A 22,765-nucleotide genomic window follows, 5' to 3' on the forward strand; every position below is an offset into this window, starting at 1 on the left:
TGTAATATTGGGATGAGGGGTCTGAAATTGTGGTGACCTTTTAAACAGACTACCTCCCTACTACAGGATGGAAGCTTTTGGCTCAAAATACTGGTTCATGTTGGCCCCAGCAGTTGGTTCTTCCAGTTTCAGAACACCGCCACTCCAGACAGCCCAGGGTATTATCTAATCAGCTCTCCTTCCAAGGGTCCATTGGGCTACAGCCATCATTCCCATGTTGGTTGGATGTATGTGGTTGATATTATCTAGCTGAAGACTGAACTACCTGTAGTCTCTTGGGAACATGACAAGTGTTGGACATTTTACTCAAAGCCAATAAGCATGGTTCCTAGGTAGGTGTTCTCTCACCATGTATACCTGTCTACTTGGGCTTGTACATTTTTTCATGTAAAGTAATGTTTCACCCATTTAACTGATGGCCACCTTCCAGACTGAGGCCCTCAGAACATCACAGATATATCTGGTGAGACTGAAAAAGCGAAACTTTGTGCTTATAATTACTGTTTGTTCCCAAGACTAATCATGTGAGTTTTAAAAGCCAACAAAATGCCCGAGTCTTTTGGTTATGCTGAAAGTCCCAAAGGACAGCAGCCATCAGTTATAGAGACAGGTTGAAACTAGAAAGGTGAACACAGACCCAATTTATCCTCTTGTGGGCCTTTAGTACTTGAAGGATTTTAGAAAAACAAAAAGTAGTTCTTTATGGGTTGTAAGCTGAACATGAACAGTTTGCACAGTTTGGACAAAATAGAAGTACTCTGACCAATAAATATGTCTAAAAATGACAAAGTTCTCCCCATTTGATGGTTCCAGAGCCCAGCAAGAAGTGATGGGCACAGGCACAAGGAGCTATATACAGTGTAAACAGTAAGGCCCTTTGGGAGACAAAGTGAGGGGCAGGGCGGAGCCGCAGTAGGGCAAAGTGGGCCCACAGGTTAATACAACAGGCTTGTAGGACAGTCATCCAATCTGCCACCAAAGCTTGTGGGTGGCAATGGCAGGCCACTGGATTCCTCCAGTCTGCAGTAAGGATAAATTGTGTCCATTGAGAAGCTTTGGCCCCACTGACTTTTTCCGGAGGGGAGGCCTTGGGGGCAGCCAGGCAGGGCCTCTGTGCCCTTTCCTCCCCAAGAGGAGGGACAGGGCTGCCTGGCCATACTTGGGGCCATCTACCCAGGGTTCAAGGCATGGATGGGGCAGTGTTTCTCAAACGGATTGGAAGCAAATGGCCCCAAGGAGCCCTCAGCCTCTCCCTTGAAAGGAGGAGGTGGGGGCATCTGTGTCCAGGAGGGGGAGCCCATAACTTTCCACCCTTCAAGGGCTTCACCCACACCTCAGTTCCTCAGGGATTCTGGAGAGCAGTCGCCCTGATCAATTTCTGGGTCCTTGATTCTCACTGGCCTCTTGAACAAAGCCAGCCTCCATCTCCACACCCTTCTCCCACACCCAGCACACTCCTCAGCCTAACTCAGGGGTCCTTAAATATCAGTCTCCCGGAGATGGCTAGAGTTTGCCAGTTCGTAGGCCTGGCAGGTGGTGCCCTCAGCTGCCTCACTGTGGACGCCTAAGGACACAGCTTCCACCTCTAAGTGCAGGGCACACGCAGCCTCTCTGGCGTACTTCTTTTGCGACAGGCTGGAGACCTTGGCATGCAGCTGTGTGGTGGGTCTCCAGAATGGCCCGAGAAGCCTCCACTTGCGAAAGGCGCAGGGCGGCTTTTGACGGCCGATGACCGGAGCCTGTGCCTTGGGTGTGCCTGGGGACCCGGGGGCTGAGGGCGCGGTGAGGGCCAGCAGGGCCCCGGAGGGTGTGGCGCCTGGGCCAGGAGCGTAGTCAGGCCGCGGGCCGCCATTCGAGGCTTGCCAGTGGTGACCGTAGATGCTCCAGAGGGGGCGGTGGTGCTGGCGACTACGATGGCATTGGCAGCGCAGGAGGCGGAGGAAGGCCCGCTTGAACTCCCGGCTGGAGCAAGGGTAGATGAGCGGGTTCACGCAACTGTTGAAGTAGCCCAGCCAGAAGATAACCTTGAAGACGCCCTCTGAGGGCTTCAGCTGTGGGAACAGGGAGCCTGTGGGAAGCAGAGACCCAGGCTGGTTAGATGCTCAGGGAGAGGGAGTCCCAGGCAGCGCCTGGTGCAAAGGGGCCACCCTCTCTGCACTACTCCCCCTTCCCCCAACCCTTTCAGGGGCCCTGGCCATTCATCAACCAGTGGCTCTCAAGATATCTCTCCTCAATGAGTCCCTGATATAATTCGAGGGTATCCATGAACTTGAATGAGAAAAAATAGTCATCTTCAGCTTTACTGACGTTTACCTGAAATTGAGCATTTCCAGCGAGTGTAAGCAACAAACCTGAGTAGAATTAGACAAAACGATATGAAATCACTGTTTTGTAGCTCAAAACTGGTGCAATATTGGCAGTTTACCCCCTAATATTAGCAGTTGCTACAGATATTTTGGAATATTGTCTATGCTCCTCACTGTTTGGAAGTGTCAGTCACTAGAACACACCACTAGATCTTGTTATTTAAAGCCTTCACATGGAAACACATTGGAGACTAAATCACAGATTTCAATTAAATGAAGTCGGTTTCATCTGCAATCCTTTGTATTTTATTTTTTGCATTTGAAAGAGTAACTCTGAGAAAGGCTCCATACACTTTGCCAGACGCCCAAGTAGTCCCTAGCATAAAAAGGGACTACTGAATTAAATGTTGACCAAGGCTTGCCTTGAGCCAGGCACTGTGCTGGGCTCTCATCAAACACCTGAGGCCTTGCTCTCCCGGTAGCAATGTGGATCACATATCATGGGGATGCAGGGGCCATGATGGTGGTGCTCAGTATATTGGGGTGGGGGGCTTCCAGGGTCTCAGGATGGACAGGAGCCAGGCAGGATGAGGAAGGGCAGAGGGTATCAGGAGTGGAAGGGACAGGTGGGCAAGAGGATAACAAGTTTGGGGCATGGGAATGTCCTGTAGGGTATGCTCAGAAAACTTCATTTGAGACAAATGGTGAAGGGCCTTAAATGCTGGGAAGTTTGGCTTTTATTTTGTGGGTAGTTAGGAGCCATGGATATTTTTGAGCAGGCAAGAGATAGAACCTAGAATTAAGCCTCAATAAACACAATGCCCATGAGCTGTCAGAATGCAAGATAGTGGAGCTGTCCCAGTGGAAGTGGGAAATGGTCAGGAAGGCTTCCGGGATGGCTTTGAAAGGGAGCAGAGTGCCAGGCAGGAGGAGGTGGGGGCACTGGGGTCTGAGCTGTGCCAGGAAGACCTTCCTCCCTGCATACCTTTCCCCTGTCTTCCCCACCATAGACCTCAAGGAGTCATGTCTCCAAAGGCACCTAACAAAATGCAAAGACATCATCCAGGAAGCAGAGGCCACTTTGTCACCCTCCCTATCCTCAACATCAGCAGGGGTTGGGGGTAGGCGGCAGGAGCGTCCCATCCCAGGCAAAAGCTTCAGGTGTCTGCCAGGCTGAGCAGACCAGGGGTAGTGGTCCTTGACAAATCATGGGACCTGCTTTCTTTTCTCCTTGCCCTCAAAGAAATAAGAACAGTGTCCCCTACTGAGGGAGCAGAGGCACCATGCCTCCCTCTTTGACCTGGGGACCCTTGCATATCACCCACCTCCCACCCAGTGGGATTCCTGATGCTAAGAGACACTGTGGAGGAAGAGGAGTGTCAGGCAGTATTGCGTGGCACAGCATTTTCAAACCCTGGTCACGCAGCCTTGAGCAAGTTATTTGGCCGTGTAAGTCTCACTCTTCTTTTCTGTGAGATACACACAACAATTTCTCTGGAAGGGATTTTGTGATGATTCATAAATTTCAAGGCACAAGACTTCGCAGGATTTTAGTAAATACTGGAGTCTGTTCACTCCCCCTTGCCCTACTTCTGTGGCTTTTGAGAGAGGAGACCTCAGCCCTGGGAAGGGACCCCATTCCCAGCTCTGGAGAGTGGCCAGAAACAGTAGCCGAGACCTGGTGGGTTTGGGGGAGGCTGGGGCATCAATCAGAATGTGTTAAGGAGATAATTTCCCTTGGGAGAAGAATTGGGCAGTTGTCCCTGGAATGTGGGGGCCACCAGTGTTGACCTTAGCCTCCAGGAAGGCAGGCTTCTGAACAGCATCCCTTAACGGCTGCAAAATAAGACAGAGTGCTGAAAATAACTTTCTGACTCAGGCTAGAATTCTTTTATATTTAGCCCAGGATGACAAATCAGGGGACTATGCTTTAAGCAGTAAGCCAAAAGCCAGCCAAAGGTCTTTGTTATTGGTGTGGTTTTGATTCGGATTGGTGGGCAACATGGCATATAGTAGTGTGGCCTGGGCCTTGTTTTAAGCATTAAAATTCTAATTCATGCTCAACCAACCTATGCAGAAGCCAGCTGCCAGCTGGGAATTCCTTGCACACAAAGGAGCTGGGATGCAAACTCAGCCTTTCAGCCCCAGGTTTTTCCTACTGTGTCCTGCTGAGGGTTCTGTCTTACTTTGGGCTCTCCCAGAAGCAGACCTGAGACAAGGATTCAAATGCAAGTTGTTAATTTGGAAGGTAAATGAAACACCAGTAGTGAAGTGTGATAAAAAGAGGGAAGGGAAGGAAGCCAATAAAAGGAGAGTTAACAAGTTAGTCACTGCTGTGGGCAGCTGGGGTGCAATCTCACTAGGAGCTCTGGGGGACTGGAGAACAGGATCAGTAAGGTGAGGGAGGTGAGGTATCTCTACTCCCATTACCATAAGCCAGTGTTTGGGTTGCTCCCTCAGGGTGTTAATTTTCCATACTTCCTGCTTGCTGTGTGGGTGGACTGAGGATTTTGCTGGTCAGAGAAAGCTGCAGGCAAAGATATGGAGGCAGCTGCTGGGGCGGAAAGTGACCCATGTTCAGGGGGATGGGTGAGGCACTGACAGCAGCCACCACAATTTTGTTTCATTGCTGTCTGCCCTCTGTGCACAGACATCTTGCCTGGAAAATACAGACATCTGTGCCTTGGGCTCCAGCTTTCACAGGCAGGAGCTCCTAAGAGACTTTTACTCTGTTCCTTTCACATATGGCAGTCCTGAGTCTCACACCTACTTCTGCCCAGAGTGCTGCAGTCTACCCGCTACGCCTCCTTGCACCCTGCCTCACTCTTTGCTGCCTACCTGTCCCAACGTTCTCTCTTCTGCCCACAGCCTCTTTCAAGGATCTCTGGGTCGGGGGAGGGGGGATTGTGGGCACTTCCCTCCCCTTTGCCATGGACGAGGTGGGTTAACTGTCCTGAGACTCCTGAGGGTGCTCACTGGCATTATCCCTGCAGCACTGCCTTGCTGTCAGGGCATCAGTGGACAAGCCCCTTCTCAGCCACTCCCAACTTTCTCCTCCTCCAGCCACTCTGAGTTATGGCCTCTTAGGTCGACCACTTGGTTTCACCTCTCTTGCCTTCACAGTCCTCTCCAGCTGCCCAGCACAAGCCTCTGCCAGCCCCGGAAGCCCAGCTACAGGAAAGCCTCAGTGGGTACATGGGGGCTCTGAGGCCAGGCCTCTGTCTCTCAGTACCTGGCACTCCCCTTCTCTGTCCTGAGCTGGCTCCCTCTCCTACTCCCCACATTGTCCACAGTCGTTCTTGCAGGCATAAAGCACAGCTGTGCTAACTCATCTTGGCAGTTGTCACTGGAAACAGGTGCTCATGGGATCCTCCTCTCAGCCTCCCGCCATCCAGGTGCCCAGCACCACCCCCTTGTTCTCCTTTCTCTTGCAATTCCCGCTTCTCTTCCGTCTTCATGTGCATCAGCTAAGTTGCCACACTGACTGCTCACTGCCCTCTGGCCACAGCGGGCTCCCCAGTCTTGGCTCTGTGCTTTTGCACAGGATCATCCTGGACTGCCCTTCCTCCTTCCTCCACCTGGTAGTGCTGGCTCCAGTGGCACCTCCTCCTGGGAGCCTTCGTCACACCACCCCTTCCCGACCCAGCAGAGTTAGTTGTATTCCCCCCTCCCCTAGCACATCTGTTCACTTCTCAATGCCAAGAACACTGCGGGTAACTACTGGTTTCCCATCTATCTGATCCTTAAATGGAGAGCTCCCCACACCATCCTTGGCACATCGTAGGTGCTCCACACATTCTGACCCCTCTCTTTCTGTCACACTCTGCATCCCATCCATCACCAACTCCTGTTAGTCCTGAATCCCCCACTTTGCACCATCCCCTGTTACCACCCTGGTCCCAGCTACTATCATCATCTACCGACAGTGCCCTTCCAAGTGGGCTCTCTGTTCCTGCCCCTGTGCCCCCCATAGTACCCTGTTCTCCACATAGTAGCTGGGGGTGTGTGTCCTTTTAAAACATAAGGCTGAGCAGTTCATTTCTTCACTTAAATCTATATTCCACTGCTGACTGCAGCTTTCTGTCCTCTCTTTTTTCTCATCTGAACTTTGACCTGCCAGCCCCTTGGATTTCTCCTATCATCTCTGCTTAGCTGAGACTTCTCCTCACTTGCACCCCAGCCATTCTTTCCTCAGTCCTTCCATGTGCATGTCCTCCTGGATTTGGGTTGTATTTATCCAGCCAGAGCCTAACTCTGGAGAGATTCACCCACACTCTGAACACGCTTAGGGTCTCCAACCTCAGCTCTGTGTCCTGGCTTCAAGCAATCTTGCCACCCATCCTCAGCCCACTCCCCCACCACCTATTCCTGCACCAGCTCCTTTAAGCCTTTACCCCTCTCCACAGGCTCTGCAGTCTGCCCCTTTCCCTTCTCCAAAGCAGTTGATCTCACTTCCTGTTTCACAGAGAAAACAAGACAAAGAAGTTGGGCACTCACTCAAACCTTCTTTACCTGTCTTCCTCCTTGGTAAGAAAGGAGTCTTTCCTCCCACCCAAGCTTCATGTCCCTACTTGTGTTGTAGAGCTCTCGACCCATCAGTCACTTGTGAGCTTGCCTCTGTCACAGCTGCACCCTCTTTGCTGGTTCTCTGGCTATGACTTCATTCTCTCCACGCTTTCTATCCAAACATGCCATCTCCTCTTCCCCACCTGCTTTTCACCCCACTGTTTTGCCCCACTGCCCCACTCCACCCCAGCCCTCCCACATGCAGATACAGCTCTCATCCATCCTGGACACTTCTCATCTCACCCGGGGCTTCTGGGGTGCCATTCTCTTGGATTTTCTACTCCTTGTCAATTGCCTTTGCTCCTTCTTCCTCATGTCCCCACTGCTACGTGTAGGTGTGCCCTTATAAGAAGAGTCTTGTAATCTCTTCTCTTTGCATTCTCTTGGCAATTTCAGCCAGGCTTACTGACTTTTGGCTGGTAATGCCCACAGTTATATCTCCAGCTCAGTTTGCTCTCCCAAATTCTAGACTCATAGATCCAAGACTCACTGCCTCCCAGACATTTCCACTTGGATGTCTACTGGCATCTCACACTTATCCTTCCCTCATAAAGCTTACATTTCATAGGGAAAGACCAGCAATACATATGATAAACAAGGAAAATGCAAACGTATCAGATAATAAAACATGCTAATAAAAAACAAAGCAGGGAAGGAAGATACCTAGTGTGTATTTATGTATGTGTGTGCGTGTGGCTGGGGGTGGTGGTATAAATTTTGGGTAAACTGCTGAGAATATGACGTTTGAGTAAAGAGCTGAATGAGGCATGTGGACATTTTGGGGAAAAGCATTCCAGGTAGAGGAAACAGCAAGTGCAAAGGGCCTGAGGTGGCTCTCGTATGTTTGCAGAACGATGACAAGGCTAGTGTGGATAGAATGGAGTGACTGAATGCACAGCAGAAGGGGATGAGGTTGAAACTCAACCACTACCCTCCTCCCTGCACCCTCCTACCCTGTCTGAGACACAATCCCCTCTCCCCTTGAGTAATTCAGCAGCCGCCCGACTGTCTCTTGCATGTACCCTTGCGACCTGAAATCTACCCTCAACTTGGCAACTAGAACGATCCTTTAAAAATATTGGGTTGGGCAAAAGTTTTGTTCAGTTTTTTCCGTAAGATGGCTCGAGTAGTGCTTAGTTTTCTTTAACTTCATTCAAAACAATTTTGTTAGATTGTATTGTGACAGCTGTCATATCAGAGTGCATTTAAAAACAAACATCAAAATTGGTGTATTTTTTTTTTTTTTTTTTTTTTGCTGTACGTGGGCCTCTCACTGTTGTGGCCTCTCCCATTGCGGAGCACAGGCTCCGGCTGCGCAGGCTCAGCGGCCATGGCTCACGGGCCCAGCCGCTCTGCGGCATGTGGGATCTTCCCAGACCGGGGCACGAACCCATGTCCCCTGCATCGGCAGGCGGACTCTCAACCACTGCGCCACCAGGGAAGCCCAAAATTGGTGTATTTTTATGTAGCTATTTTAATATTGAAGATGGAAGAAAAAAGCATCATTTACAGCATATTAGGCTTTATTATTTCAAGAAAGGTAAAAATGCAACTGAAACGCAAAAAAATATTTGTGCAGTGTATGGAAAAGGTGCTGTGACTGATCGAACATGTCAAAAGTGGTTTGTGAAGTTTCATGCTGGAGATTTCTTGCTGGACGATGCTCCATGGTCGGGTAGACCAGTTGAAGCTGACAGGGATCAAATCGAGACATTAATCGAGGACATCAACGTTATACCATGCGGGAGATAGCTGACATACTCAAAATATCCAAATCAAGTGTTGAAAATCATTTGCACCAGCTTGGTTACGTGAATCGCTTTGATGTTTGGGTTCCACAGAAGTTAAGTGAAAAAACCTTCTTGACTGTATTTCCACGTGATTCTCTACTTACACGTAACGAAAAGTTTCCGTTTTAAAACAAATTGTGACGGGCGATGAAAAGTGGATACTGGAAGAGATGGTGGGGCAAGCAAAATGAACCACCATCAATCACACCAAAGGCCGGTCTTCATCCAAAGAAGATGATGTTGTGTATATGGTGGGATTGGAAGGGAGTCCTCTATTATGAGCTCCTTCTAGAAAACCAAACAATTAATTCCAACAAGTACTGCTCCCAATTAGACCAACTGAAAGCAGCACTCAACAAAAACCATCTGGAATTAGTCAACAGAAAATGCATAATCTTCCGTCAGGATAATGCAAGGCCACATGTTTCTTTGATGACCAGGCAAAAACTGTTACATCTTGGGTGGGAAGTTCTGATCCATTGACCATATTCACCAGACATTGCACCTTCAGATTTCCATTTTTTTCAGTCTTTACAAAATTCTCTTAATGGAAAAAATTTCAATTCCCTGGAAGACTGTAAAAGGAACAGTTCTTTGCTCAAAAAGATAAAAAGTTTTGGGAAGATGGAATTATGAAGTTGTCTGAAAAATTTCAGAAGGTAGTGGAACAAAACAGTGGATATGTTGTTCAATAAAGTTCTGGGTGAAAATAAAGCTGTGTCTTTTATTTTTACTTAAAACCCGAAGGAATTTTTGGCCAACCCAATAGAAATAGATCATGTCACTCCTCAAGCTCAAAACCCTCTAAGGGCTGCCATTCCCCCTCACAGCTCAACATGTGGTCCCCTGACCCCCTGACATCCTCTCCTACCCACCCCTCCCAACTCTGTTCCAGCCACACTACCCTCCTTTTGCTGCTTGGACATGCCAGACACACTCCCACCTTGGGCCTTTGCATTTGCTTTTCCCCAGAATCTTCTTCCCCCAGAAATCCACGTGGTTCCCTGACCTCCCATCTAAAATTGCAGTGTGCCTGGAAACAACTCAAGGGCCCACCAACAGATGACTGGTTTAAGATGATGTGGTATATATAAACAATGGAATATTACTCAGCCATAAAAAGAATGAAATATTGTCACTTGCAGAAACATGGATGGACCTAGAGATTGTCATACTAAGTGAAGTAAGAGAAAGACAAATATTATATGATATGACTTACATGTGGAATCTAAAAAATAATACAAATGAATCTATATACAAAACAGAAACAGACTCACAGACATAGAAAACAAACTTATAGTTACCAAAGGGGAGAGGGAGGGAGGGAGGGACAAATTAGGAGTGTGAGATTAACAGACACAAACTACTATACATAAAATAGATAAGCAACAGTAATTTACTGTATAACACATGGGACTGTATTCCGTACCTCATAATAATCTATAAAGGAAAATAATCTGAAAAAAAACCCTGAATCACTTTGCTATACAACTGAAAACAACACGATATTATAAATCAACTACAATAAAAAAAAATTGCAGTGTCCCCCACCCCATACTCCCCATCTCCCTCAGCTGGCTCTATCTGTGGCCCTTATCACCTTCTCTTGTACTATTTGAGTTATTCTTCATTTTGTCTATCACCTTTCTCCCTGCAGTAAGAGTTCATGGGGCAGGACTAGTGTCTGTTTTGCTTGGTGCTGCACTCCCATTGCCCAGAAGACCTCATGAACACACTGAACACAGTAGGTGCTCAACACTTGCTGAGTTTGCTGAATGAGTCCTTCTTTCCTACCCTATATGTCACCATGTCTGGTACATTCAATTTTCTCTCTAGTGGGGTCCCTCCCTTCATCTCATTCCTAAAGCATTTGCTGACTCTGGCATCTCATTTTGTCTACATGGCTGTGACAGACCCCAGTGGTCCCTTGTCTCCTCTACTCTGCACACAGCTGCTGGAGACTTATTGTAAAAAAAAAAATGGTTTCTCTCCTTTCCCCTCTGAAAACCGTTGGCTTCTAATGGCTCTGACGAATAAACCCAAATTTTCTTGTGTTGCATTCAAGTCTTTTTAGAATCCTAAGCTGTCTTCAGCTTACATCCCTCCGAAATTGGCCATACGAAGCCACAAGCATGTCTTCCCACAGAGGCTGGGCTCCTTCTGCCTTCCTGCATGGCTCTAACTGCTCCCACGGTGCTTTCTGCTTCCTCCCACCCATCCCTCCAGCCCAGGTCAGGTGTCCTCCCCCACCAAGCCTGGGTTAGGTGCCCTTTTATGCATGCCTGCATCTTAACAAATAAAATTTGTTACTGCTCTATCTACTCTCCTAGACTCCAGGTTTCTTGAGGACAGGGATGGGATTAATCATTCTTTTCATCCCAGCCTCTAACACACTTGCCTGATCCAGAGCAGGGGTCGTAAAGTATCTGTTGAGTGAGTGAATAAGTGCTGTTTGGGTAGATGTAGGTAACCTCTAAAGTTACGAGGAAGGAAATGGGAGCTCACGCTTGCTTTCTGAGTGTTCAGTACCTACCAGGCTCCATGCTGGGCCCTGTATGTAGCACTTCTCATTTAATTCTCATGGCATTAGCATCCCACTTTGCAGAGATTCTAGTTATTTCCGGAGGGCAAGTGGCAGCATCAGAATTTGAACCTGCATCAGTCTAGCCCTAAAGTGCTTGGTCTTTCCATGACATCATGCAAAGAGAAAAAAAAACTTCCCCTGGTCTTCAAGGGGTCCTGGGGTCAGGATCCACAAAGACTCACTTAATACCTTCCAGCAGCTGCTCCACAAGCAGCATGCCCATCCCTACCTCTGGACTTTCGTACATTTGGCCTGGTCTGGAAGATGGCCCTCTTCCTTTCTCCATAGCAGGTCTCTCCAGTTCTTCAGACTTGGGAGTAGAACCACCTCTCCAGGAGCAGTTCTGTGATTAATTCCACTCCTGGGGTCTGCGGAGGTGAGAGTGGTTTCTGGAGTGTGTGTGCCTTGAGCACTTCTTGATTCTGCCTCCACCAAGTGGCATTCATTGGCCTTCTCTATGGCCTTTAGGGTGGCCTGTGGGGGCTGCCACATTGAATTCGGCTCCTGTGCACGCATGCCCATCCAGAACACTCAGAAAGGCTGGGCTGTTGCCTGCTCGCTGCATCTCAGGAGACAGACCCCAGCCTCCTGGGAGGAGCCCCAGAAAGCCACTTGGCCATCTCCTTCCCCTTCTTCAAGTCTTTGCTCAAAAGTCACCTTTAAGGTTTGAAGTTGATGCTGTTAGTGCCCCACCCAGGTGCCCCTGGTCCCTAGCTACTGTGAGTGCTGGCTGCTAATGGCTTATAGTTGGCTGCTAATGGAGAATTGCCCTTGACCAATGGGAGCTGCTTCAACTGAGAGATGACACCTTCTCACCAAGGTGGCAGCCCACAGCCAGTGATAGACTGAGTGGCGTTGGAAAAGGCCAGACTCCTTGTCTCGAGGTGGCACAATTCTCTGCTATCATTCTTGTTCCAGGGATCAGGCTGAGGCCAGACTTTGAGACCATATCCTGGGTTTAGCTCTTTTCTGACTTATCCTGCTTCCCTCCCTCCCAGGTACCTCCTGAGAGCTTCCCTCAATCCATCACTCGCATAAGAACTCCTGTCTCAGGCTCTACATACAGGGATGGGACCCAGGACACTCTTTGCATGGATGTGTCTTCAAGCTCTCTTGATTGGTCCTAAACCTATAATCCAGGGATTAGCTCTTGGTCACTGTTTCAACTCTTCTGCCCACTGCTGAGAAAGGCAGGGCATGAATTTCCATATTGATGTCCATTTCTCTCCACTCAGCAGGCAGGCTGGAGCTCAGGAATGAACACATTGACCTACCTATAAGGAGAGGTGGTCAGGATGTAGGTAGGAGATGACTGAAAACACAACTCTTGCCTGCTTCTCTCTGCTCCTCGGCCTTTTCTTGCATGTATCCATCAAGCTTGTTCCCACCTGCCTTCCCCTATTCCCTGTTTTGGGGTGCCTTGGTCAGGAGTCTAACCTAGTGTCCAGGGATGCTGAACATACACTAGTCAGAAGAGGCAGGGCCTCTCCTGTGTCAGCAGGTTACCCCACTCTTTGGCATGTTGGCTGGGCTAGCCTGGCCTGCACACTGTTGGGGAAACTAAGGCAGGCTGAGATTGGCGGCAGAGGTCTGCAGCCTTATCACAGGCCAGTCCCCTCTCCTAAGTAAGAGCAATGTCCAGGCCCAGGAGATGCTGCTGAGATGCCGGTTAAGGCTGGAACTGGCCAATCTGGCCAAGCCTCTCTGAGGAGTGACAGTGCTGAAGCCAAGGGGGGACTGTGTGATTAACAGCACTCTTTTGGCATCACCAGAAGGGAACTTGTTCTTATCAGAATGTCAGGATTCACAGCCAGTCTTGTTCATAGCTTGCAGCCAACCATGAACTATTAGGCTGCACCCCAGCCTTTTCCCCTTTCCCACCTCCTCCCTCACCAGTGACTTTTCTATCCAGAAGCAGCCATTTTCTCTAGCCAGAAAGAAATAGAGGGGTTAAAAATACCATGTACCATATTCAGGTCTTTCTCCGCCAACAGGGCTAGCAGAGATGGAATTCCCAGTCCTAGACTCCCTTTCTCTCTCTTAGTTCTTTCAGCTGCTCACTCAGTGCTTCTGACTCTAGAACTCAATTGCACCTTCCCCAAGAGAGGCTGGGAAGCAGCGGACCTCTTTGCAATATTTTAAAGGGTTGGCCTCTCTCATAAGGCACATTTGAGCTGAGACCTGAAGACCCTCTGAGGGAGTGAGTCATGCATCTACCTGAAGAAAGAGAATTCCAGACAGAAGAGAGGGCATGTGCAAAGGCCCTGAGGCAGCAGGGTACCGCACACGTTCAAGGACAACCAAGAAGTTAGGACTGCTGAAACAGAGAAGGGGAGGGAGAGATGGTAAGAAATAAGGCCATTTTGAATCAGAGACAATCATGGAAGGCTGTCAGGAAGAGGTGACCTGAATAGGGTCCAGGTCTCAGATGGATTATAAAGACACGGAGTTGAGGATATTGTGGGGCTAGCTGTGTCAAGCCAAATCTCTTGAATTCTTGCATTGCCAATCTTCCATGGTGAGAGGTAACTGGTGGGTCGTCTGGCTTGAGATAGACAAGGAATACATCAGAAGTCCTTCTGTGCCCTGTGTTTACCTCAGGATCCTTGAGCTCTGTGGGGCTGGTCTAGAGCTACTGGTCTGGCCCTGGACACCATTCTGCAGCTGTGCGGATTGGCAGGGAGGGGTAGTTCCTAGAGCCACAGAGGCTGCCTGCTGGGGCCCAAGGCAGGGAGATGAGTCACAGACCTGTTCAGTGTCCTACACTGGACCCCACCCATTCCCCTTCAGCTCTTCTCCCTCCCCTTCTCCCCCCTCTCTCTCTCCACCTTCCCTCTCTCCCCCTCTTTTCCACTCTTGTCACTTCTTAACTCATTCCCTGATCTGTGGCCTTGGAGTGGTCACACCCCAAGCTCTGCGTGCCCAAGGCTGAAGTCCCTGCCAAATGGCCCTTGTGCTCGGCTGAACATGACCCTGATCTGAACATGAACTTGTCAGTTCTCAGGCCACACTGGCAAATGGCTCATGAGTTGGAGCAGATCAGTACTTTTGCCAGAGGAGAGAAGTTCCCAGACAGTGGTTGCTCTGTCCAGGAGTCCCAGCACTGAATTGCTGGGGCATTGCCCACTAGGTCCCAATGCTGGCTCTCAGGGGTCCAGGCCAATGTTCTACTGGGTCACCATTTACAAAGGAGGGCAGGCAAATCCTCTAGCATTCAAGGAGATCTTTTTGGTGGGCATATAGCTCATGAAGCAGGATGGGGCAGGGTTCAGGTGGGGTCAGAGGTGGGCTCAGGAGCTCAAGAGACTTTCCCATGAGGAGTGGGCTCAAGGGCTCTGGCTGTCTGGGAGGACCAAGCCACACAGGAAGTGGTCATGTCCTATGGCAATGCTCAGGGCCTTCATGGCCAGGATCTAGGGCAGAAGCGAACCTGGAGCTGAGCCTGGGGGGAGGTAAGCAGGTGCTGAGGCATTTGGTGAGATTTAAAGCTTAAAGCATGTCTGTCAACTGACCCTTAACCCTGGCTTCAGTTTGACCTCTGATCTCTGACCTAGGCAGGAAGTAACAAGAACTCTAGGGCCAAGGGTACCTATTGGCCAACCCCAAAACAGTGATGTCTATAATGTGTGACAGATTTAAAAATCACTTTTAACATGGTACTAAAAAACCTATTGGTCCCCTTTGGAAAGATTGCTAGGAAATTGACTCTTCTTTTGATACAGGAGAGCATCGAGCAGCTCTCCTGATTTTCCTGTATGGACTCTTATTTCAAGTGACCAAACAGCTAGTGGTGAATTCTTTTTAGAATTTTAGTCTACAAATGCAGAAGGAATGACAGAATTTGGATATCACCACTTTCAGTCCCAGTGATATAATGGGTCCAGGCCATTGTCAATGGCTGCTAAAACTAGCAGGTGAAAAGCTGATGGAACATTTTATAATGAATGAATCAGGCTGACTGCATCTGAACCCCTGATCAATCTTAACATCACAGAAGAAAAGAAATCTTGTCCCAAACACTGAACTTGAATCTGATCAAGCCAGTTTACAGGAAGTACAGGGAACAAGGGGACACATTAAATGGCACTAATAGGGATGCAAATTCCAAAATGTGGGCAACTCCTTTGGGACAAACAATCTGGTTTCTTCACCAAACAAGCTGAAAGGGAAAAGGTGGGGGTAGGGGAATCTTATTAATCAAAGAAACTGAGGAGACAAATGAAGTGCATGCAACGTATGTACTTTTTTTTTGGACCCTGATTCAAACAAATAAACTAAAATTTTATAAGGAAATCAGCAACATTTGAACACTAAGATATTTGGTACTATTAAACAACTATTTTTGTGTTATAATGGATTGTGGTTATTTTTTAAAAGTTCTTCTAGAAATATACATTGAAGAATTTACAGATGAACTGATATGGTGTCTGGGATTTTCTTCAAAATAATAAGCAGTGGTGGAAAGTGGGCGGGGGTTGAAATGAACGAAGATCAGCCTTGGGTTGATACTTGTTGAAGCTGGGGCCATCACACAGTTCTGTCTACTTATGTCCATGATTTTTAAAAATGGAAAAAGCTCATTGCTTGTTCATAATAATCACTCACTTTTTTAGGTCACATAAATGGGGGGTGACCCCCAATGCATTGCGAGTAAGGGAGGTCTCTGCTTACACAGAGGCTGGTATACTAAGTGAAATAAGCCAGTCACAGAAGGACTGCATGACTCCACTTCCATGAGGTATCTAAAATAGTCAAATTCAAAGAAAGAGTGGAATGGTGGGTGCCAGGGGCTGAGGGGAGGGGGAAATGGGGAGTTGCTAATCAATAGGCATAAAGTTTTAGTTAAGCAAGATGAATAAATTCTACAGATCTGCTGTACAACCTTGTGCCTAGAGTTAACAATACCGCATGCTTAAAAATTTGTTAAAAGGGTAGATCTCATGTTGTGTTCTTACCACAGGGATAATAATAATAATAATAGTAAAGATAGAGGGCTGTGCTTTGTCAACCAGATCCTCGGCATGGAAGGATGTGCAAAGGCCACGGGTTCTGCCACTTCTTCCTTCTATACACACACTGACCAAGCATCTACTATGTGCCATGTGCCACAAAGGCACAGATAGGAGATGTAATGCCAGCCTCTTCTTCAGGCTTTTGGGCCAGGGAACAGTAATGCCATTCCTGAGAACTTGCTGCAGTGCACCCCCTGCCTCTCTCCCTGAGTCTGTGGACCCTGCGCCACTTCAGGGAGCCTGTGGAGATGGATCCTTCAGCACTTGGCCAGCACTCTGAGACGCAAACGCTGAATCTGCCCTCCACACCTGGCTGCCAAAGTGTGATTTCCAGCCTGGACACCAATTCCTCAAATGGCTCACAACCTCCTCCTGCCTCCTCCCGCCTTCTCTCCCTCTCTCTCTCTCTCATTAAGGCATAAGATACTGACAGTTAAGTTTATAAAGTGTGTACATTTTAAGAGTACAGACGGATGACTTTACATATATATTCACCAATGTAGTCACTGCCTAGCTCGAGTCACAGACAGGGAAACAGAGGTGTGGGGGATGACCCCTAGTCTTTCTCTGAGCCCCTCAGGATTTTTGGCGCCCTGTGCTTGTGTCCCATTCTTTCCTGCCCAGCAACTTGGGCCCCAATGGCCCCACAGGTCAGCATACCTTGTCTGTATCTCTCTCTGCTGCAGCTCTGGCTTGACTAAAACATTTCAGGTGATAGATGGCTGTTCATGGCCCCCTGTGCCAGTGTACCCCTGGGACCCTGGGCCCACTTCCTAAAGCTTTCGATATCCTCCGGGCTCTTGGGGCTGCTCACTGGCCATGTCACTGCTGTGGCTGTGGCTCCTGCTTCCACTTGGCTTTGTGTGTGGAGATGTGGGTGAAGGGCACCCTGGGTCTGTTCAACAACCCCAGGTTGTGGCCCTACTGGGCACCTTCATTTCCATGGCCTGTGGCCCTTGCTGGCACACAGTGCTTTTTCTCAATCCTCCCACGTTTGCTGTTCCTCACACCTGGTGTGGGAACCAGGGCCTGCAAGGAGGGCAGTACCACCTTCTCCTGGTTGCCCCCTTCTCTGCCTCCTTCTGGGTTCTTTCAAAGTGGGTACTCCCCAAGGCTCCTTCCACAGCCCGTCTCTTCTCTTTGGCCATCCATCCTCTTTCTGGGAGACTGTACCCCACACTCCTGCTTCTGCAACCATATCCATCCTTGGTCCCCTTATCTAAGTTTCCAACCTCCTCTTCCCCCAAGCACATACTGGCACCTCCTACCAAAATATGCCAGCCCCTTGGATTCCACATTCAACCCCTAAAGTTGCTGCTCAGAATGTTCCCTGTTCCTCCAAAGATGCCTCCTTCCTCCCAGGCCTGGCCCCAGAGCTCCTGGGGGGCGGGTTGCTCCTGGCCCCCCTTCTTCCTGCACAACCCTCAGGCCACTCCTACTTGTAGCACAGGCTCTGTCCTCCTGTTCCCTCTGCTGTCCTGCCCTCCAAGCCACATCATGGCAGATCAGAATATTCTGTTTCCCTGCTTGGCCTCTGTCCTGCTTGCTCGTTATTACCAGATTCCACTAAATTCAGCTGTATCGTGGCCCTGGGCTTTGTTCTAGACTTGGTGAGATGCCATGGGAGGCTGGGCACAGTGCAGACCGGCAGGAAGGGAGAGGCAAGATAGCCCCAGGTTTCCCACACAAGGTGTGAGGAGCAGCAGAGATGAGGGGTTGAGGAAGAGCAGTGTCTGCCAACAAGGGCAGAGGCCATGGAGACTTAGGGATGACTTTTTGGAAGAGGGAGACGTGATCTCGGCCTCAAAAAACAGTAGCCTTTTGCAGTGTTGACTGTAACAGCGAAAAATTAGAAAAACCGAACACTCAGCAGGAGACTGCATCAACACACCATGGCATACTCTCAAACAGAATACTATACTGTTGCTAAAATAACCAGAATGGATAAATCTCAACGACAAAACATTGGGTGAAAAGGGCAAACTGAAGATGGATGTGCACAGCTGGTGCAATTGATATAAGCCCAAAGGACACACAAAACAATGCTATTTATTATTATGGATTCAGGTGTTTGTAGTAAGAGTATAAACGTGTGTGGGAGTGATAAACACCAGATTTATCTCTGCGGAGAGAGGGAGAAAATGAGGAAGGGACAGGAGGAGGGAACTTAGTTGTGGCTGTTCAGTTTATTTGAAAAGAGAGAGAGGAAGTGATCTGAGGCAAATATGGCGAAATGTTATCATCTGTTCCATGTGGGTGATTACAGGTACATGGAAGGTCCTGGCTTAGACTGGCTGGTTGCACCTGTGGGTGAAGTGACTCAGGGCAAATGCAACCCCATAGATGCTGTTCCCTTTCTTCTCCCTGTGCTGACCGAGCCCCAAGGCTTCCAGGAGGGGCCTCAAGGCATGGGAGGAAGGTCCTGAGAACAGCTGCCCACCTCCCAGGACTACAGGAAAGCCTGTGAAAGAAATAGCAAAGTTCTCCAGAAGTGCTAGGACTCCGTAAATTTAAGAAACTACGATGAACAATATTAACTTTCCATTTCATAAGATGCCCTTTCCCTTTCTTTCTCACCCCCACACAGACACCACCACCCCCCCCGCCCACGCCAAGAGGAGATTTCAGAAATGAGAGCCCACGGCATTCACAAATACCAGCTGGGGAGGGCCTCCCAGGGGGGCCCAGCTTCCAAACTGAGAGAAAGCAGGTGGCTTCCGGTGTCTGCTGATATTCACGTAGACTGGCCAGGGATTGCTGCCCATGAATGAACGTAGGCCCTGGTGGTGGAGGGAGGGAGATATGTAGACAAGAACATACACTGCTCGCCACATACTACGGGAGCAGATGCCTGCACAGATTTCCACTGACGTTTTGTATTTAGAGGAGTTGGGAGTGTAAAACAAGCCCAGGGCTTGTAATGGCAGTGAAGAAGGGGGAAGGCCAGAAAAGTTAGAAGCTCATAAAACAAATCCTGCAAGCATGAAGAGCCTATTTGTGTCCCACAAAGCAGCACGTGCACACGTCTAAGAGACGAGGCAGTAAACATTCCATGTTCAGGTGGAGAGTCACCTTCCACTGGGAAGGGCCATCCAAGTCTGGGTGCCAGGAAGGGATGGTCACAGGCTCAGGGAGGAAGAGAAGGGGCTGGTGGGAGAGGGGTCACTCACCCAGTGGCAGGACGAAGAAAAAGGGGAACCAGCAGAGCACGAAGACACCCACGACGATGGCCAGCGTCTTGGCCGCCTTCTTCTCACGGGAGAACTTGAGCAGACGCACCGACAGTGAGCTGCGGAAGGTGTGGCCCTTGGCGCTGCGCATCCCACCGTGGGCTCCGTCTGAGCCAGTGCTTGCGCCGCGACAGTGGATGCGCAGCACCACCTCTGAGGCCTTGCCCCGCTCGCGCTTGACTCCCGCCTCCAGGCTGCGCGTGGTGCTTCGCGCTACCACATACACGCGGCAGTACATGACCACAATGACGGCCATAGGCAGGTAGAAAGAGCACAGGGAGGAGAAAACAGCGTATCCCGCCTCCTCCGTGATGCCGCAGAAGCGCTCGTCAGGGGGCACCGGCTCCTTCCAGCCCAGCAGCGGCCCCACAGACACCACGAGGGCTACGGCCCAGAGCAGCGCCAGGATGGCGGCCGCCTTGCGCTCGGTCATGATGGCTGGGTACTTGAGAGAGTGGCGCACGCCCACGTACCGGTCCACTGAGATTGTGCAGAGGCTGAGGATGGAGGCCGTGCAGCACAGCACATCCACGGCGGCCCACACGTCGCAGAAGGCCCGGCCGAAGGCCCAGAAGCCCAGAACCTCCATGGTGGCCGAGAAGGGGAGCACCGTGGCGCTCAGCAGCAGGTCGGCCACGGCCAGGTTCACAATGAAATAGTTTGTGACCGTCTGCAGGTGGCGGTTGCAGGCCACGGAGAGGATGACCATCAGGTTGCCCGCCACGGCCGTGAGGATGAAGGCGGCCAGGAAGACGCCCACGCCCACGCCCTGCGCACTCACCACCAGCCCCCCGACGGCCGCCGTGCCGTTCACCTCGCCGCCGGCGCCGGTGCCCCCCGGCTCCCCAGCGGAGCTCCGGTTGTCCTCGCCGCTGCCCGCGCCCACCACGCCGCCGCCGCTGCTACCGCCTGCGGTCACCCGCACGCCGTCCACCGCCCGGCCCTCCGAGGCGGCCGCGCCGCCCGCGCCACCCCCGCCACCGCCCGCGCTGGAGCTCCCGGCGCTGCTGTCGGAGCAGGGTCCCTCGAAACTGACGTTCAGGAGATAGCGGAAAGTCATCTCAACGCGCGGCCGTCGGGGGCCGGGCCTAGGCGCAGGACGAGCGACTGGTAGGGCTGGGGGCTCCGGCTCCAGACCCGCGCGCTGGTCCTGTCGGGGTCCTGCCTCAGTTCCTGTGACGTGGAGCACTACTGCCCGCAAGCGGAGCGGGCGGCCGCGGAGTGGGACCGAAGAGCCGGGGCTGGCGACGCGCGCCTCTCTCGCAGCGTGCCCAGGCGAGCGGGCAAAGCGGCGGCTCGGGGACGGGCGGTGCGGGCGGCGACCACTGAGGTGCTAGCTACTGGGCGCGGGGCCGGGACGGAGGAAGGGCAGCGCCGGGGATGAGGAGGGGGCGCTGGCACCGAGGGACCCGGCGCCACACTTGCCGGAAGAAGGGGATCTGCGCTCTGGGCGAGCTGGCGTTCCGGGGTCCCAAGGGGCGGTGGCACTGGCTCGCGCTCCGACCCCGCGGAAGCCACCCCCGCCGCGCCGCGGGTGCTCACGCCCGCCCTCTCCCCTCGCGGTCCGCTCCCTTCCACCTCCCGCGCCCCTTCCCGGCCTCCTCCCTCTTACCACTCAGTTAAGTCTCCCTCCCGCCCTTTCCCCAGCGTCTCGGTCACTGTTGGTGCCCTTGGGCGCGCCGAGTGCAGAAGGTGCGATTCCCGGGTCCCCGGACTCCCGGCTCCGGCCGCCAGAGAGCAGCAAGCGCCTGGGATCTGCAGCCTGCTGACTGGACCGCGCCATGCCGCGGCGGGTTTCTTCCAGGGAGAGCCCGGATGGATCTGCCGCATCTCCTTCCTTCTCTCAGGGGACTGGACAAAGGAGGGTCTCAAACACCTCTGTCCAGTGCCGTGGCGTGGAGAGCTCCAGAGGGTGTCGGAAGCTTTGCGGGCCTATGATGGGCGAAGGAACAAGAGACTACTTACATGGTTACAGCCTTCAGACCCTGCCCAAGACACACTGGTCTGCATACACCAACTTCTGCACTGTTACTTTACTCCATATCGGATGTCGAAATAAAACTTCCCATTGCTACACTAAATAAGTGGCCTCCTTCTAGGGAGGGAGGGTTTAAGTGCTGGAGGGTGGGAAAGGCCACTTGGCGGGATGGTTAAAGGAGGTGGGGCAGACAGTCTGGCTCCAAATCTAGGCTCCGCCCTATGTTAGCTGTTTGACCTCTTTGTGTCTTAATTTCTCATCTGTAAAATGAAGATAAGAATAGTGTCTACCTACCGGCGTGAAGACTTAATGAATTAATATCTGTTAGGACCCCAGAGCAGTGCCTCTATTTGTTAGCTGAGTGGGACTACGCAGGGCAGGATTTGAACCGGTAGGACAGAGGATAGACGGAATGTGGAGCTGGTATGAACCCGGGCCACAGGTGGGGGAGTGGGTTTGAGGAGCCTCTTGTTGACTAACAAGACTGGGTAGGGAGAAACAAAAAGAGACCATTCCTTTGGCCAACATAAAAATATTAACCAGGCTGCTGTCATGTGTCAAGCTATGTTGGACACTCTGGGTGGCAGGGGAGGGGGGAATTGCAGGGAGAATAATGCCACCAAGTACGTGCAGGATGAGGAAGTCTTGAGCCATGCCGGGGAGATGAGGACATGTTTAGAGAGGTATCTGGGAGGGGGCAGAGAACTCATGGCCTCAGTGCCCACTAGCTGTGAATGACATCTCAGGATGTATGAGAGTCCTAGATGAGAAGGTGCTTTGGAGAAAAGCAGAAAAATGGGAGAAATGGGAGAGATGGGTAACCACCCCTTCCCATCCCCTCCCCAGCCTAGGAAGCCAAAGCTGTTACAGTCATAGCTTAGAAACAGCTCTTCCAAGGCCCTCAGCTTCCCATTACATCTTCCATCTTTTACTTGGGTCTTTGGGGGCTTACTGTGGAGAGTTGAAATGAAAGCAAGGTGCCTTATGAGGATTATTTGGCAGCTGATCAAAAGCAGAACTGTGGGTTTGGGCTTCCTCTCTGAAGGGGAGGGGCAGAGGTCTCTGGAAGGAGAGGCCAGGAGCTTCTCACATGGGAGTGTCAGATGGCAGGCTCTGTGTCTGTGACTGGCTGCCATCTCACAGTATAAGACAGGGATAACCCTCGTGGAGTGCATCTGATTCTGGGCTTGGTCAGTTTTCAAGGATGACTGGGAATAGGAGACAAAGTTAAATCTAAGCTGAGCCTGGTGTGGTAGGGGGCTACCTGACAGGTGTCACATAGAGATCTGTGCCTGATTC

The 22,765-nt window shown here is 50.8% G+C and overlaps 1 protein-coding gene across 1 annotated transcript; it reads right to left on the reverse strand.

Moving 5' to 3' along the window:
• Positions 1 to 1,478: 1,478 nt before the first annotated feature.
• Positions 1,479 to 20,548, reverse strand: ADRA1D (adrenoceptor alpha 1D). Its single transcript, XM_060078022.1, has 2 exons — positions 19,429 to 20,548; positions 1,479 to 2,068 (listed from the first exon to the last, which is right to left on the reverse strand). Exons 1-2 carry the CDS (start codon positions 20,546 to 20,548, stop codon positions 1,479 to 1,481), a joined length of 1,710 nt encoding a protein of 569 aa, XP_059934005.1.
• Positions 20,549 to 22,765: the final 2,217 nt, after the last annotated feature.

This window comes from Mesoplodon densirostris, chromosome 16 (assembly GCF_025265405.1).
Source record: "Mesoplodon densirostris isolate mMesDen1 chromosome 16, mMesDen1 primary haplotype, whole genome shotgun sequence".
Taxonomy (NCBI): Eukaryota; Metazoa; Chordata; class Mammalia; order Artiodactyla; family Ziphiidae; genus Mesoplodon; species Mesoplodon densirostris.

What these genes read in the sequence shown, in the direction of transcription:
- ADRA1D (XM_060078022.1), bottom strand. Translation starts at nt 20,548, where the DNA reads ATGACTTTCCGCTATCTCCTGAACGTCAGTTTCGAGGGACCCTGCTCC. An exon ending in TTTCTTCGTCCTGCCACTGG is followed by an intron (nt 2,069 to 19,428) that starts GTGAGTGACCCC and finishes TGCTTCCCACAG; the next exon opens with GCTCCCTGTTCCCACAGCTG.